General features: G+C 40.9%; 1 protein-coding gene across 7 annotated transcripts in view; it reads left to right on the forward strand.

Annotated features, from left to right (window-relative positions):
• LNPK (lunapark, ER junction formation factor) overlaps positions 1-17,821 on the forward strand; it is a 146,329-nt gene that overhangs the window by 51,235 nt on the left and 77,273 nt on the right. For 2 of the 7 annotated variants that reach the window (XM_075001539.1, XM_075001538.1), the window contains exons 2-5: positions 5,374-5,402; positions 8,868-8,950; positions 11,363-11,407; positions 14,679-14,866. In XM_075001539.1, the coding sequence (XP_074857640.1) occupies positions 8,924-8,950; positions 11,363-11,407; positions 14,679-14,866 (260 nt within the window). In that variant the 5' untranslated portion in view covers positions 5,374-5,402; positions 8,868-8,923. The remainder of the gene's footprint in view (positions 1-5,373; positions 5,403-8,867; positions 8,951-11,362; positions 11,408-14,678; positions 14,867-17,821) is intronic. The other 5 variants (XM_075001540.1, XM_075001537.1, XM_075001543.1 and 2 more) reach the window with 3 other exon arrangements.

Below are 17,821 nucleotides of genomic sequence, written 5' to 3' on the forward strand. Positions count from 1 at the left end.
GCTGTTAAAGTAAGGTTTTGAAAAACTTAACGCCATTGGATAATTCCAATAGCATTTAAAAAAACAGACAAATAGAAAAAATTTAGCAGATGTTTCCTTATAAGTTTTGCAACCCAAATATTGGTACATAAGCTCATCTGATAGAACTTGAATTTGAGGGAGGAAAAACAACTAAAATTAAATTCAGAAATCTATTTTCATTGCTCAAATTGAGATGCAAAAACAGGCAGCCATAATGGTGAAAAACAGAGTTGACTTTAAGAATTTGTTTAGTCACGTAAGCATTTGCAACATAGGTAAAAAAATCTTTCTAAAAAGTCAGCTTTGTAGTTTCCAAAGTCTATCCAGCCGCACACTTTGAGCATCTCAAGCTGTTGCATGCTTAGTTGCTGTTTCTTTAGGGTTCACTTTCTTGCTTTAAAAAACTTATGATGATATGGACAAAACTACATGTCTAAAACTAGACGCTTGATTCATTGTCATAATAGGGATTAAATAACTTAATTTGAGCACCACATTTGAAAACATTGTCATCTTTTTGTGCAGTATTAACTGTTTTTGCTTGATTTTTTTTTTTTAAAAGATGGAATAAATACTAATACTGTGATTGAAATTACAAAGCATGTTAGGGCTTTTTTTGGTCAAGGCTTATATTTTGCTAGCTATCAATGTTTTTGAAAGTATTAATTTGGATTTAGGGAGTGGAATCAATGGAATTGAGCTGTCTGATTCTGGATCTAATTTTCAGAATGGACTTGCACTTTTTCAGTTGGGGTTGTTTTATTGGCAATGAATTGGCAGGAGAAAGCATCAATGAATTATGAGACAAAATGGTTTTCTGGTGAAAACTACAAATAAAACTGTATCTCTATGCTATTGAAGGAAAGTAATTCTTGCAATCACCTGATAAAATCTCTTACATGCAGTTTTGTAAACTGAATAATCATTAATCTCTTTGTATATTATCTGAACTGAGATGGTTTTAAATCTTGAGAATATTATAAATAAGTGTTTCACACTGCAAAATTAAATAATCCAAATTTGACTTTTAAGGTTGCCTACAGATTACAAAGCATCTATTAACTAGAGCATTGTAGAATTCTTGAAGCTGAAAACAGGCAAGTTCCTATGATTGATTGTTACAATTTTTTTTCTCTGAGGGATGTCAGGGAGTCTGATGTTTTCTCTCATTTTTCTTTAAGGTTAAGGTTCTGTTACAATGCCAGAATAAGAGAAAATGCTCATATTTCAGTCTCAGCTGAAGCAAGAACTCTGTGCAATTGCACACTTGAAACAAAACAAAGCATCAGAAATGGAGCACTTTAAAGACTAACAAAATGATTTATTCAGTGATGAGCTTTTGTGGGACAGACCCACTTCATCAGATCAATCTCATTTCCAATACAGACTGACATTTATAAGTACAGAGGACCAAAAAAGAAAAATTGCAATAAAAATTGACAAATCAAACTGGATTGAAGAAGGAGGATGGGGGGGGAATGTTAATTGTCCTAGCTGAGATAATTACAAGCATCAAGGAAGGGAAGCAGTCCTTGTAATGAGTGAGGTAATTGATGTCTCTGTTCACATCATGCGTTAATGGGTCAAATTTAAATATGAATGTCAACTCACAAATTTCTCACTCTAACCTGTTTTTAAATTCTTTATGCTCTAGGACACAAGTTCTCGGGTCTTTAACAGAATGGCCCACTCCATTGAAGTATTCACTGACCAGCTTGTGTGTTTGAAGTTTCTTGATGTCTGCTCTGCTCATTTATTCTTTGGCAAAGGTTTTGTCCAGTCTGTCCAATGTACATAGTGGCAAGGCATTGTTGGCACATAATGGCATATATAATGTTGCTGGAAGTGCAGGAGAATGTGCCTTTGATCTTATAACTATCATGGTTAAGTCCAGTGATGGAATCCCGAGAATAAATATGTGGACAAAGTTGGCAGCAGTTCCAGGATTGCATAGTTGCAAAGTTCCAGGATTAGTATTACTGAGGTGTAGCCTGTGATTGCTCGTGAGAATCTTTCTCAGGTTAGGAGGTCGTCTATAGGAGAGGACAGGCCTGTCGCCTAGAGCCTTCTGGAGTGTAGCATCCTGATCCAGAATAGGTTGTAGGTTTTTAATGATGTGTTGCAGGTGTTTGAGTTCGGGGCTGTAGGTGATGACAAGTGCTGTTCTATTATTGATCTTCTTGGGCCGATGTTGCAGTTGCTGGTTTCTGGGTATTCATCTGGATATGCCAATTTGTTTTTTTACTTCTTCCAGTGGGTAATTTAGTTTTATAAATGCTTGGCAGAGGTCTTGTTCTTTTAGGTCTCTGAAGTGGCTCTGTCCCACAAAAGCTCATCACCGATTAAATCACTTTGCTAATCTTTAAAGTGCTACATTTCTGCTGCTTTGTTTTCTTGAAGTACAGACTAACACAGCTACCACTATGTTACTAGTCTTGAAACAAGTTTATCAGAACACAAAATTTAAACATGCAGATATTCCTCTGATTTTTCCTATTAGGTTTTCCTGCAGTGGGTGGGCTTCATACTTAGTAATCCACTGATTGACTTCTTATTTTCATTTTAAAAAAAAATCTGAAACTTTCTGCCTAATTGAGCCTTTTAATTTTTTTCTCCAACCATTCAGCTTTCACACAGATATTCCTGAGTACTACAAAACAATGTGCAGAAGCTAGGGACACTTAAATTATTGCTTTACAGCATTGTGGCAGCAAATACTGCACACAGCAACATGGTTGCATTTTTCAGTGATACCTGAGGGTGTGTGTGCCAGTAGGTTCTACCACAGCAATGCCCATCACACAAGCTAGAGCCACACTACAGCAGAAGATTGACCTGCTCAGGGTCGATCATCCAGGGTTTTGTTTTGCACATGTATGAAATGACGTTTTCTGGGGTCAAAGTCGACCCCGGAAATTGTCGTGAGCGGTGAGGATTAAGGAAGTTTGACAGAAGAAATGCTCCCCTTGACCTTCCTCTGTGAAGACACGCGTTGAAGTCGACTGCTGATAAGTTGATTTTTAGCTATGCAATTGGCAGCTGACTTCTATGTCTCATGTAGACATAGCCTCAGAGTGAAAAGAGTAACTTTGTTGATGCTGGATAGGTGGAGACAGAGAGGAGGAAGTAAGCTGTAGCTTGATATCGTCCGGGGCATGAGAAGGAAGGAGGCGTAGGGAAGGGGAAGTTTTGTCATGCATATTGAGGGGTTAATGTGCTAAGTGATGTGGAATGAGCAAGAGTTTTGCCAATTGTATTTATGGAGAAACTTGAGGAAATCTGGCTTGTGGTTGGTGAAAGAGCTGCAAAAGAAAGACCTGGGAGGAAGATGGAGAACACCAAAGTGCCAGGTAGCTCATGTACTTCATGTGCAATCCAAAGCCAATATAATACTGTACACTCACTGCATATAAATACAGAGTAGTAAACTTACTTGCTTCCCTAATTTACCTGTTCATGTCAGCTATTATTCCTTTTAAAATTGTCTGTTTAGAACAGTATGTGTAAAGAGGTCACAGTTCTAGTCCGCAGGAACATGTGTCCGTATACCCATTTAGGCAAGCCTGCTTTCTTTGTCAGATGCTTGTCAAATAAGTTTCAATCTAGACAAGTTATATGAATAACACCATGTTACTTGTATGCTATTAAGATTCTCTGTGTCCGTATAAAAAGGTGCAAGCTTTCTGGTGAGTAATTAGATATGTTGTAGCGTAGGCCTTAAATGATTTTGCAACAAAAAAGCATCTTTTTAAGTGGTCAGGGTCAAAGTTTCCTGTCAGAATGGTCCAAACACACATGTGAATTTGACACACACACCCTTGCATGTGATTGCCAAGTGGGTATTAAATAAACATACTACTAAAAATATATAAAACAGCTATATTACTCTTTCATTGTAGACTCTGTGGTAGTACAGATTGCACCTCCCTTATTCAGTGACTTGAGAATTGACAGGTCCTGGGCAAGAGAAGGTGCAGGGATGTGCTCAGGGACTGCTGCAGCACCAGCCTCCTCTCTCCATCGCTGCAGACTCTGGCCCCAGCTCGGGCTCGCAGGGGCTCCCACAGGGCTCCAGCCAGCCCTTCTCCCTCTGTGCTGTAGAGCAGGCGGGGTCTCCACATGCTGTTGTGGGGCAGGCAGGATCTTCGTCTCTTGGCCCCAGAGGGGCAGGCAGGGTCTCCGGCTTCTGGTTCTGGGGAAGCCTTCTAATCCCAACTGCTGTGGGGCAAGTGGGGCTCTGGCTCTTAGTCCTGCTGGGGCTCCTGCACCTGCCTGCCACACTCTCATGTGGCAACATCTATGGTCCTGCCACACAGTGGATGTGGCTGGACGAGAGAGTACCGGATCTGAGAGGTGCAACCTGTGGTGGCTATCCACAGGGTGCATTGAAGGGATCCAGAAGGTGACTGTGCTTTTCTCTGTCTGCAGCTGACCCCTTTTTATTAGTCATTTGGCACAGCAAAGTTGATCTGTCCCTCTGCTCTATGCCTTAATTTGGCAGTAGTTCAAATACTGATTTGCTTAGCATCTTTAAGGGTTGTGTTCAGAATTATAAGACTTAAGCATCCTCATAATTCTGGCTTTCATGGAAACGTTTGGTTTTCTTAATTAGTGCAAAGGTATTTAGCCACAGAATTATAAGCCATAATGGGTTCTATGTGTACTGTGTTTTTACCTTGTTCTGACAACCTCTTAAACTTCTTTGAGAAGAAATCTGGCACTAGATGGAGTTTCTATATCTCTTTCTTGGCCGAAGACAATTGTAATGGTAAATAAATGAAATAAATACTTCTACTAAACCAAAGGGATTTTTATCATAGATACAGCATTATTTCAATCTCCAGAGTTAAAAAGACCTTGTTTTTTGGATTAGGGTTATTACCAGGGATCCTAGATTTCCATGATTAAAAACCCCAGAATTCTCAAACATAGAAGTCCATATTTTTGCACAATTAAAATGGAATGCTGAACTTTAGTTTCCCCAGCATATAGGTATGTGTTGAACACAATGATTTGTTGATAGACAATAGAACCCTATTGATCTGAGCCTCTAATATCTGGCTTTCCATATTACCTTAACCACAGCAGCATGAGCCTCAGACACTGGTAGGGCTGGATGGTTAATGATTCTGTTAATATGGAGCGCTTGATAATGGAGACTTGGAAAAATGGGGTTCTACTGTCTACAATGCTCTTGCTCTCTCTTTCCATCTATATATTTATATATAATTTGTAAAAACTGAAGATTCTCTGTAAGAATGCAAATTCTGCATTTTTGCATGGCAAGTGACTTTCTAGGATCCCTGGCTGTCACAAATAGGAATTTTTAACTATTTTCTTGTTTACTTACAGGTAAAATTCTAAATGGAGGGACTCAAATGGTAATGAAATATATAATCTTTCACCTGTAAATTCTGTCTGAACCCATCCTATGTCTACAGTATGAGATAAAATTGGATTTATTAATAATGATATTATAACTCTGGATTTTATATATTTCATTTTTGACTATCCTCACCTCCCCACTTGCTCCTCACAAAGTCAACTTATTGCTGCCGCACTCAATTGACAAACATCAACCTATCCCACAGTTCTGTCATCCCTGTAGCATTCTGGGTATGTTTGCCGGTCTTTGACATCATCTTCCCACACTGCATTGCCCTCACTCCCCTCCCACGTTATGCAAACGTCCACTTTTTCAGTCAGAAGGAAGGAAAAGTAGGGCATCAACAAAGGTGGAAAAGTTACAGAAGAAAACAGATTTCTGTTAACTGAATTATCAAGGATTTCATAAAAATCAGCAAGGGTATGTCTTCTCAAATGGCCGTGCACTGACTGTCCTCCCGCCTTGATTGCATCTGAACCTTGAAAATAACACAGGAACAATGGAAAGCATGAAGAAGGAGGGTTGCTGAGGGGAGGTTATGGTAAACCTCTGACATGCATGGCTTCAGGTTGCACGTAACTGACTTTAACGTGAGTTAAGCATAGCTTGAAGCTGCTCTGCTGCTGTCAGCCGGCCTAGCTTCCTGCAACTGCAGGGAGCGAGGCAGGCTAAAAGCCCCTTCTCCCTCCCCTCCGTCAGCCATGTGGCTCAGAAAAGACAGAGAGATGCGACTCTTAGCCTGGTTCCCAGCTCCCCTGTGCTGACAGGAACTGGGAAGCTAACCAGCCATGTGTTGGTCAGTTTCCTGGGTCCTGCAAGCAGTGGGGAGCTGGGAACCAGGCTGCTGCTCAGTTTCCGTCTTCCTGCTGCTTGCGAGACCCGGGAAACTGACCAGCTCATTGCTGGTCAGCTTTCTGGTTTCTGCAGTGGCTGGGAGCTAAGGGGCAGCTTTCCCCTGGTCAGTTTCCTCGGTCCCGCAAGTGTCAGGAAGACTGGAACCAGGTTGTTCCCTGGTTCCCAGCTCTCTGCCACTCTGGGAGCCATGAAGCTGACCAGCCCTCATGGGCTGGTCAGTTTCCTTGCTCCTGCAAACTCCCCCCTGCCCGCACCAACTTGTGTGAAAATTTGAGTTACATGGGGTTGCAGGAACACAACCCCCCTGTAACTTGGGGGTTCACTGTATTTGGCTTCCCAGTTTGTTATGCAGCTTCTGTGCATAATCTGTATTGTCAACTAGCTCTCTACCCACTCTTCCCTGTGTGAAGGGGTGCAAAATTAGAAGAAAAAGGGTAGAAAAGGCAAGGAAAAAAGATTTTTGTGTTCCCTCTTCGCTATGCAGAAATTGCCAACATGAGGGATGACAGCAAGCCCCCGAAAATCTTAAAAGCGGAATGTTGTGAGTGCAGGTGACTGGACTCGACCTATTGAGGTCCCTTCCAGTTCTATGACACAGGTATATTTCCAAATAAAATTGCTGCATTTGTCTTTCCAAAACACGATGACAGTGAAATCTCATACACTGAACTGATAAAAGAGCTTGCCTCCCCCTCTGTTGTTCCCTGTGTTTTTTGGGGGGGCTAAAGCATGAAGAAAGAGGATCGGAAAGGTTAGGAAAAAGATTTTATACATGAAACATCAAAGATTTTGCAAAAAGCAGCAGGTGTCCGCAGTGGACAGCAAGCTGCTGAAAATGTTTTTGGCAGGGGCAGGGGCTGGGGCTGGGGTAGGGGCCTGTGGTATATGGCTGCAGAGCCAGTTGAAATGTTCCCCCACCCCTGAAAATCTTAGCCACCAGGGGAGACTTCCCCTGCCCCCCTTCCTGGCATCATCAAGTCCCCCGGGTCCTTGTTGGGGTGGGGTGGGGGTTCAGTGGGGAGCCAGTTGAAGTAGTCCTCCTAAATATCTTTGCTGCTAGGGGAGACTTCCCCTCCTGGTGGCAGCAAGCCCCCGAAATTCTTTCCCACCCTTGGAGCCCTAACTGCGTGCAAGGCAGGGTATGGTGCTGGCTGGTTGCATGGTCAGCACCAAATGGCAGGCATGTCCTTTTATTGGGTCGGGGCTACCGACGTGATGTGGCTGAGTACGGGAAAGACCCCGACTGCGTGGCATCTGTGGGGGGTGAGGGGGCTTCATGCGCTAATGTAAACAGTTGAGAAGAAGTTTCTCGGTCTTTTAGGCAAGCACGAGCCCCACAACAGCCTTGTTGCCCCATGGTGCGGTGGGGCAGCGACTGGCAGCATAGAGAAAAGAAGCATAGGGACAGAACCACGAACTCTGTGCAGGGGCGATTTGTAATGGTTAGATGCCCTCACAGTGCTAATAGCAAAGAACGAAAGAAAGATATTTCTCAGGCCGTCATACAAACGTCAGTCCACAGCCACAGGCTTCCTGCTCTCGATTTGAAATTCATGGTCTTCCTGTTACCAAATTCCTGCGTGTCTCAAGAGCAGCGGCCAGAGTGGAGCACTCTGGCATGGTGGGTTACATACGGGACACCTCTAGAGGCTAATAAATTTGATTCTAAGACATGGCACTTCCACACAGGCCTCTAATCGAACTTTTGAATTCGAGCTTGATGCTATACCCAGCATGTAACAACAATCTGATATCAATATTAATGCTCATGGAATCAAGCTAATGGTATTTACAGTGAAGGCAGTTATGTGGTAATATCGAGCCAACTGCCTTAAATTTAATTTTATTTCATAGTTTAGACATAGCCTCACCAAGCTAGTGGCTGAAGATTGTTGGCTTATGATTGTTGTTCATTGGCTCTGAAGTAGTTTGGTGGTTGGTTTTCAGTGAAGCATCTACATAAGTACATCATGAGTTTTACTGATTGGAATCCTTGTCAGTTGCAGCAGACTGCTGGACTTGGTGACTGATGTATTCCTGCACATTTAGAAATAGTAAAGGGGCTTTTTACTGTTACTTGCTGGATTGTATATCTTCTGGGCACAGAGAGGCCAAACTGACGTTTCACAAGAGCATACAATTAACGTTAAATTAAAAAAATCTGAATTGTCAAATTCAGTATTATCTAAATTTTAAATAAGGTTTGATTGAAATTAATTTATGGCTAATTAAATTGTATGACACTCAAATAGCTTTCTCGTTTGCTAAATTATAACTTTAGTGGCCATTAAAAGAAGACAAGGACTTGGGTCTCTTACTACTAAAAATTTTATATTTCAGTTGTATATAGACATTTCCAAAGCAAAACATAAACTTGCCCATGATCTTGGTAGGCTAATTAGTAGAATGACTTAACAATAAAGAGGTTCTAAAACTGGTGGCTGGGAGTGCAAGGTAGTCTGAAGAATTTGGCTATGATAGACACCCGTATGCAATATTTTTTTTAATTTAGATATGAGAATACAGGTGAGAAATATTCACTTTAAACACTTAAAATGTGGTTGTTTTTTTTTACCGTATTCTTAAACAAATTCTTTATTTCTAGCTGTGAATCCATGAGAAGTTTCTTATAAGCAACCAAACCAACTGCAAATAAAAAAAATGGGTGGACTTGTTTCTCGGTGGAGGGTAAGTAAATCTTGTTACAGTATAAAAATCTTTACGGATAGTTCAGAAGATGAAAATACTTGTATTCTTACATACTTTTTCTAAATAATTTGATAAGATTAAGAGAATTTTGGGTTTGTTCATGATACTTTGGTCAAAAACTATTCTAAATCTGAAATTTCTAGTAATTCATCCATGTACTGATTGGAAAACTGTAACTGAATAGGCCTGGGTTCAGAATTCACTTTGGGTATGTCCCTACATTCAAGCTCTTTTCATGCCCTTATTAAATTTTAATCCTTTCTTTGACCTGCCTTTGGATCTTGTGTTGAATTGGTAACTCTTGGAAATGTGATGAAGATGGCTGCTATCTCAGGGATTCCTTCAGAGTTCCCTTTCTAGATCACTTACCACTGGACCAGGATAGATGTAGGCATACACACAGGTTGTAATTTGGTTGCTGTTCCTGAGGCTTTTAACATGGGCACTAGTGGATGAATCACGGAGAGTATCATTTATTATCTGTCTAGACCAGGAGTCTCAAACTTAATTAACTCAAGGGTGGGGTTGGCAACATTTGGCCTGTGGGCCCCAGGTGGTTCATTGAGGTTCCACTTGCGGCCTGCTCACCCTCTGTCTGCCCCATTCCCCCATGCTCTTGTGCGCTGGGGTTCCCCATTTACTTCCTCCTCCTCCTCCTCGCTCCCAGCGCTTTGAGTGTTGTGAATCAGCTGAATCATGGTACTCGGTAAGTGCTGGGAGGGAGGGGTAGGAGTAAGTAAGTGCAGGGCTCCTGTTCCCTAGCTTGTGAGAGGCTTGTGGGAAGGAGGCAGAGAGGGAGTGTGTGGCCTGCCCACAGGTAAAACCTCAGGGGGCCACATGTGGCCCCCAGGTTGCCTGTCACTGGATTTCAATCTTGCAGCCCATTGAGATGAAGCAGGGCTGCTCATGCAGTCCACTCTCCACTTTTGCTTGCCCATTGCTGCCCTACGGCCAGTATCAGTCTTCAAAACCAAAGAGAAGTCCTGCGGCACCTTATAGACTAACAGATATTTTCGCTCAAAAACTTTCATGGGCGAAGACCTGCTTTGTCAGATGCAGTTGCTCCAAAATATCTGTTAAGTCTGTAAGGTGCCACGGGACCTCTCGTTGTTTGAGGAGACAGACTAACACAGCTCCCCCTCTGATAACTGATACTTGTTACCAGTCTTCAGATCCTCCTAGAGGGCTGGTGGGCACCCATCTCTGGTGGGAGAGTGAGGTTGGGGGTGGGGTCTCTGCACGTTCTTCCCCCACCCCAGAATCTCCTGGGCTCACCTGCTGGCCTGTGTGCTCACCCTGTGTCCTCTGGACCCATCTGCTACCACCACTAGTGCATTGGGCCTAGAGTGGCCTCATGCTGTTACTCTGCATCACTGTCAGCATGTCCCTGTGTCCCAGAGGAGTCGTGTGCAGAGTCATCCCATCCATAGGATGGTTTGATGCAGCTGTGAATAGAATGGTCCTCCATACCCAACTTAGCCTGTGGGGCTCTGGGCAGGGTGGGACTGGCAACACAGCATCATTTCCCTCAGCGCTCATCACAGTGGTGGGGTAGTGGATGTATGCAGCAGAGGATACTGCGTCACTCTGCTTCCCGGCAGCTCCTGTCCTTGCTGCCTGCCCCCATGCCAGGACCCTGGTATTTCTCCAAGGTGTGTCCTTTGGGGGAAGTGGCTTGCAGGAAGGTGTGTGAGGATAGAGGGAGGAGCAGGGGTGGGAAGAGACAGGGCAAGGTGGAGCAGGGGCTGGACTTGGGGGAAGAGTATGGACAGCACCCTCAGGCTACAGGGACTCACATGCCAGCGGCTGTGTGTGGGCTGGACTGTGGAACCGCTTGTGCCATAGGTGGCCTCCTGGCCATGAGTTGGAGACTCCTTGTCTAGACGCTTATATGTGTGTACTAGCATAAGAGTGTCTACCAAATACTGAAAAACAGAAACATCTACCTTCCTTGTCAGCGTCTGCGGCTGGAATGTTAAAGTCACGTCATTCTTGCCTTTTGTAGAATTAAGTACCATAATTTGTTTTCCTTGTTTTTTGATATACCTGAATGAAAATTTTCTTTCCAAAACACTTTTAAGCTGCAAACTGTATAAAGCTAACCTAAAATTCACTATGTTCTTATCAACTGGATTGCATGCCCAAAGAATGTCTTGAATTTTTAACCAAAAAACCAGCATGAATCTAGCCCTCTAAAGATTTAATCTATCAAATTTGTATAATGGACCTTTTATTGGTCTCTTAAAGGTAAAATACAATTTCACTGCTGATGTTGTGCCCTTGGGTTGACTCCTGTACTTGAATTAGAAGGGGAACAAAAAAAGACAATAAACAGAATATCTTGAGTATCACTGTAAAGTTCAATGACACCTCTTTTCCCTGCCCTGTAAGCAGGCAAAGCCTTCGACAGTGGAAGTGTTGGAGAAAATTGATAAGGTATGTGTTTTGCCTCTACATTATTCCTATTTTGTATAGTGTAGGAATAGATATCTAACGTGGGCAGTTTTTAAAAATTACCAAATTGAGGGGGGAGAGTGCGTGTGTGTGTATGTTTTAATTGGGTTTGGCAAAATTCAGATGTACTTTTTTAGAATTATAATGGTTATCAATGTTTCTATGGTTTTATTTATTTAAATCTTTATAGTTGTGGGGGATCAGACAATACTCATTTAATTTCTGTAGAGGGATTCAGAAAGTTAGAGATTTCTAAACATTAAATTACATGTCAACATGTACAAACCAAATATCATTTAATCAAAATCTAAGTTCTCAAGCACAATTTTTACTTGACTTGCCTTTCCACTTTGTTTATCATCAATTAAAATAATGTTTTTAGTTTGTGTGCATATGGTGAAATCCAATGTTTACCAACATTTAGTTCTTAAAAAAGAATCTAATCATTCCAAGCTTACTTGTAATAGTGCTGATTCCGGACTCAGCCATTGATGTACTAGAGAGTTGGAGTTTCAGGTGATGGAAAGTAGAGAGCAGAAACTCTGCATTAAGTGATTTTGAACATTAACACTTCCTCAAGAAATAGCTACATAAGTAATAGTCTTAGTCTACATTTCAACAACTTGTAAGGTGAGTGAATGTAAAAATTGGCCTGGTTGGAGAATCTAATTATGGCTAATTGGTAAGCCCTCATTTTTATGCTCTCCAGAAAATGCCACGAGAACAAAGTCCCATTCATTAGGCTTGTTAGAAAAGCTTCAGTACAGGTTGGCCATGTCTGCACTAGCCCAAACTTTGAAATGGCCATGCAAATGGCCATTTCGAAGTTTACTAATGAAGCGCTGAAATGCATATTCAGCGCTTCATTAGCACGTGGGTGGCCGCGGTGCTTCGAAAATGACGCGCCTCGCCGCCGCGCAGCTCTTCCTGATGGGGCTCCTTTTTGAAAGGACCCCTCCTACTTCGAAGTCCCCTTATTTGCATCTGCTCATGGGAATAAGGGGACTTTGAAGTAGCCGGGGTCCTTTCGAAGACGAGCCCTGTCAGGATGAGCCGCGTGGTGGCGAGCCGCGTCAATTTCGAAGCGCTGCGGCCGCCCGCGTGCTAATGAAGTGCTGAATATGCATTTCAGCGCTTCATTAGTAAACTTCGAAATGGCCATTTGCGTGGCCATTTCGAAGTTTGGGGCTAGTGTAGACGTAGCTGTTGAGTTACAACCCTTACTATGGTGGTAAAATAAGATCATGCACAGAATAAATGAAATAACAGTTCAGTGATCTAGTGTGAGTCTAGTCACTATTTGTGAAAGATGTATGTTTATAGAGCAATTACCTGTTTTGAAATATCTAGTAGGTATTTTCACTGGCCAAATTAAAAAAGGCGTGGATAATCCTGCTATCATTAAAAGTAAAAAGCACTGCTAGATCTGCCAAAAATAACAAAACCATGCTAAGATATTTAGGACTGTGTTCTTAATGTGAGGGGGAGTGCTAAAATAAAAATATAGTTGAAGTGGATGCAATATCTCAGGAGGAGGAGGGAGTATTAAAATATGAAAACATTTTGAAGTTAAAGCAACTGTACTGTACTCTAGATTTCCAGAAAACCTTTGACAAGGTTTCTCATCAAAGGCTCTTATGTAAATTAAGTTGTCATGGGATAAGAGGTAAGGTCCTTTCATGGATTGAGAACTGGTTAAAAGACAGGAAACAGAGGGTAGGCATAGATGGTAAGTTTTCTGAATGGAGAGGGGTAACTAGTGGTGTCCCCCAAGGGTCAGTCCGAGGACCAATCCTCTTCAATTTATTCATAAATGATCTGCAGAAGGGGGTGAGCAGTGAGGTGGCAAAGTTTGCAGATGACACTAAACTGTTCAAGATAGTTAAGACAAAGACAGACTGTGAAGAACTGCAAAAAGGTCTAATGAAACTGAGTGATTGGGCAACAAAATGGCAAATGAAATTTAGTGTGGATAAGTGTAAGGTAATGCACATTGGAAAAAATAACCCAACTGTACTTACAATATGATGGGGGCTAGTTTAGTTATAACTACTCAGGAAAGAGCTCTTGGAGTTATCTTGGATAGTTCCTTGAACACATCCATGCAATGCGCAGAGGTGGTCAAAAAGGCAAATAGGATGTAAGGTATTATTAAAAAAGGGATAGAAAATAAGACAAGGAGTATCTTACTGCCACTATATAAATCTATGGTACGCCCACATCTTGAATACTGTGTACAGATATGGTCTCCTCATCTAAAAAAAGATATCCTGGCACTGGAAAAGGTTCAGAAAAGGGCAACTAGAATGAATAGGGGCTTGGAACAGGTCCCGTTTGAGGAGAGGCTAAAAAGATTGGGACTTTTCAGTTTAGAAAAGAAAAGGCTGAGGGGGGACTTGATAGAGGTATATAAAATTGACAGGTGTGGAGAGGGTGAATAAGGATAAGTTATTTTACTTGTGCCCATAATACAAGAACTAGAGGACACCAAATGAAATTAATGGGTAGCAGGTTTAAAACTAGTAAAGTTCTTCTTCACTCAGTGCATAGTTAACCTGTGGAACTCCTTGCCAGAGGAGGCTGTGAAGGCTAGGAGTATAACAGAATTTAAGGAAGAGCTCGATAAATTCATGGAGGTTAGGTCCATAAAAGGCTATTAGCTGAAGGTAGGAATGGTATCCCTGGCCTCTGATTGTCAGAGGCTGGAGATGGATGGCAGGAGACAAATCGCTTGATCATTGTCTTCGGTCCACCCCCTCTGGGGCACCTGGTACTGGCCACTGTCGGCAGACAGGCTACTGGGCTGGATGGACCTTTGGTTTGACCCAGTATGGCCATTCTTATGTTCTTAGGTACTAAAATTAGACTGTTGAACCCTTTTTGCTGTGATGATAAAAAGCTGGCTGGTGTCACATAGTGCTGGTTCTCCCCCCTTGTTTCCAAGTTTCTAAATCCCATTAAGACAGTTAAAAATACAGACATTCTTAACATCAATCTTCAGTTGCTGTAGTTGCACCAGGAATGTTACCTCTTCATGAATGAATGGCAGGTGGTCCTTGCCAAAACAAGTGTATAGAGGTGTAGTTCGTACTATGAAAATTGTTAGATGTATTGGATAAATCGTTTCAAGTAGAGAAAACCTGATTACTTTTTAATGTTTTCAGAAGTCAAAATGAAATGCTCAGCTTCAATAAACCAAACAAAGCATCAATTAACTTTAGACACTAGTCACTTAAAAACCTTTTATTTCTAGGAAATCCAGGCATTAGAAGAATTTAGAGAAAAAAATCAAAGGCTACAGAAGCTATGGGTTGGAAGACTCCTTCTCTACTCATCAGTTCTTTATCTTATTACTTGTTTAATTGTATATTTGTGGTACCTACCTGATGAATGGACAGCAAGGCTGATTATGATGCTTCCATTTTTTGCATTTCCATTGATGTAAGTAAAATATGCCTTTTTCTCTAATTGCTGCCTCTTTGTTGAAAGGAAAGCAAGAGTGAATCTCAGTAGGGGCCTGAGTTTGTTTTTGACAACCCTTGAGTTATCACAGTTTGCTCAATTTTTCCTTTTAAAATAAATCTGAGTAGTTAAGCAGATGTTTTTTATGAGGAAAATGTCTCTGCTAGGTCTGGCTTAGGGATGGGAAAAATGTAGTTTTTCCATTGACAGTGTCAACATCAGAAGTTGTGTAACTGATTGGAATGATGCTTTGTATAGTTATTTAAATATGAACAGCCTTTATCAGTTTTCATCTAGGTTGAAGGTAAGTTATATTCCTGTTCTGAGTTTTTAAAGGTGCGTCATCAACTGAAAACCTAGATCTTTTAAACATATTTGTTATTAGGGTACTACAGCTACTCCTAAAATTCCTGGACAGTGTTTATGGCTCTTTTTTTTTTAAATATCTCCCCTATTGTCTGAGTGAGTTGCACAAAAAACCAAAACTTTATAGGTAGTCAATGTACTACAAGAGAAATGTATCTGGACTGAAGAATTGGATCAATTTAGGTGAAACTAACTAACAAAAAGGGATGAATGTTCAAGTTGAAGTGATTTTTTTTTTTTTGTTTTTTTTTAAGTTGGTGTCCCTTCAACATGTGGATCAGCTGGAACTCATGGATAAGCCTCAAATGAGTAGCTGTTCTACAGAAGTATTCTTGACATTTTTTTCTTATCATAGAATGTTGAGTCTTCATGCTGTTAACATTTTGAATATATATTAGAAAAAATAACAAAGTTTATTTTAATTTTGTTTATTTGATCCAATTAATTTAAGTATCTTGTTCTCAGATTTTTGAGTTTAGTTTCAGATTGTACCCCTGCTGGAACTTTGGCTTGATGAGATATTTAACATTAACTTGGGTTGCTTTTAGTTTAAGATTGGAGAGGTATGGAATCTATTAAGCCTTTTGGGAGTTTAACACTCGGGGCTGGCCTATACTAGGGAAATAAGTTGATTTCAGATATACAATTCTAGCTATGGCATTTGCGTAGGTAGAATCAATGTATCAGAATCAGCTTGTTTTCCTAGTATAGACCTAGTCTCTAGTACTCTCCCATCGACCCCAGAAGGATCAATTTTTGCATATCTTTACCAGATGTGCAAAATTGAACTCGGGAAGATCGACCGTGACCAGCAAAACTTCATGCACCAGTCCTTTAAAATGTAGTAATCTTACAGTTCATAATATCTACTAAGTTGCTATACAGTGTTGATGTTCAATTGGATATGTATTTCATGAAATAAAACAAAGATCACTTTAATGTATTTCTGCACATGTATATTGATCTATTATCAAAGGCTCAAAATAGGCTTTGATAAAAGAATAGTTAGGATTTTTTTTTCCCAACAATACTACCAGGGAAAAAGGCTCTTTTAGCTAGTCTGCTACTTATGCCAGCCTACATCTTACACTCAAATATGACAAATGAGTATTGCCATTGTTGTAAGGTCTGTCTTTTACTACTAGTCTGATCTTTAATGAATCTTTTGTTCTACTCTTCTTTCTAAGTTCAGTAGATGTTTAATTTTTGAATAATAGGATTCCTTGAATTCTTGGGGAAGGCAACCACCAAGCATATGAATGTTGAGAACAAAAGTTAGGCTTTTTTGACTCGTGAGCATCTGTCTCATTTGTCTTTTGTATCCAGTCCTCCTCATTTTTTCTCTGGCAGACATAAATAGCAAGCAGCTGCCAGCATATCTTCCCTCTTAGGGTGTGTCTACATTACAGGAAGATCAATACGCTCGCGGTCAGTCCTCCTGAGTTCAATTCAATGTCCCTAATGGGGACACATTAAATCCAACTGTCATTGCACTGCCGTTGATCCTGGTACTCCTGGCAGTCACAAGGAGTAAAGAAGGTTGATGGGAGAGTTTCTCCTGTCAACTTGCCACTGTGTGGATGATGGCAAAAGTTGATTTTAGATAAGGTGACTCCACCTGTGCAGTTCTCAAAGTTTGATTTGCGTATCTGAAATTGATTTTTTTTCCTCCTAGTGTAGACCAGGCCACAGTCAAGAGGTGAATGGCTGGTGCCATCCAGTACTAACTCTTTTTTCTGCCTTTAGAAAACTGGAAAATATCTGCCTCCCCTAGTCTGAAGTCACTCATTCACAGGCTGTGTCTATACTACAAAAATAATTTAAGTTGCTTACTTCCAAGTACAACTTCTAAGTAAGCAAATGCTAAGTTGAGCGTCTACATATGCCCTACTTCAAAGTTAAACTTTGAAGGAGGGCACTACTCAATTCCCAGGAATGAAATAAGGAGTTGGAAGTTGGGCTCTCTACTTTGAAGCTAACTTTGAAGTAAGGGAAAATGTGTGTAGACTCTCTGCTGACTACTTCAAAGTAGTGCCTAACTTCGAGTTAGTTCCTAGTGTAGAGGCACCCACACAGTGCTGTTCTGTGTCACTCACACAAGACCGGTGGATGTTACTGACGTTGGTATAATGAGCTATGTTCTAGGAATATGTAACATTTCAAACTTTCAAATACCTGCAGTTAAATAACTAAAGACTTGAGAGAAATAGTGGCGCAGAAGAATACTTCAGTTCTTGAAACTTCACCTCCTTTTATTCATCCTTACAATTTAAAGTTTCAGCTGAAACTTTAAACAATATATAATTCTCTGATAATATTCTTCACTTAACCTTTTTAAAATTTGTGTGCTGGAGTAGACATCTTAGTCTTAAAAAAGAGAATTTAGAATGGAAACATCAATGCTAATAGCATTATATGATTGCTCAACACATTATGGGGAGGAAGAAGAAACTTGACTTAGAAAAAAAGCCCCATAATTGTGAAAGGAAACAATGCTTCTGGGTTTCTAGTGTACTCTTCCAAACAACTTAAGACCTTATAGGCATATGATGCATCGTTCTGTCATCA

This window comes from Carettochelys insculpta, chromosome 8 (assembly GCF_033958435.1).
Source record: "Carettochelys insculpta isolate YL-2023 chromosome 8, ASM3395843v1, whole genome shotgun sequence".
NCBI lineage: Eukaryota > Metazoa > Chordata > Testudines > Carettochelyidae > Carettochelys > Carettochelys insculpta.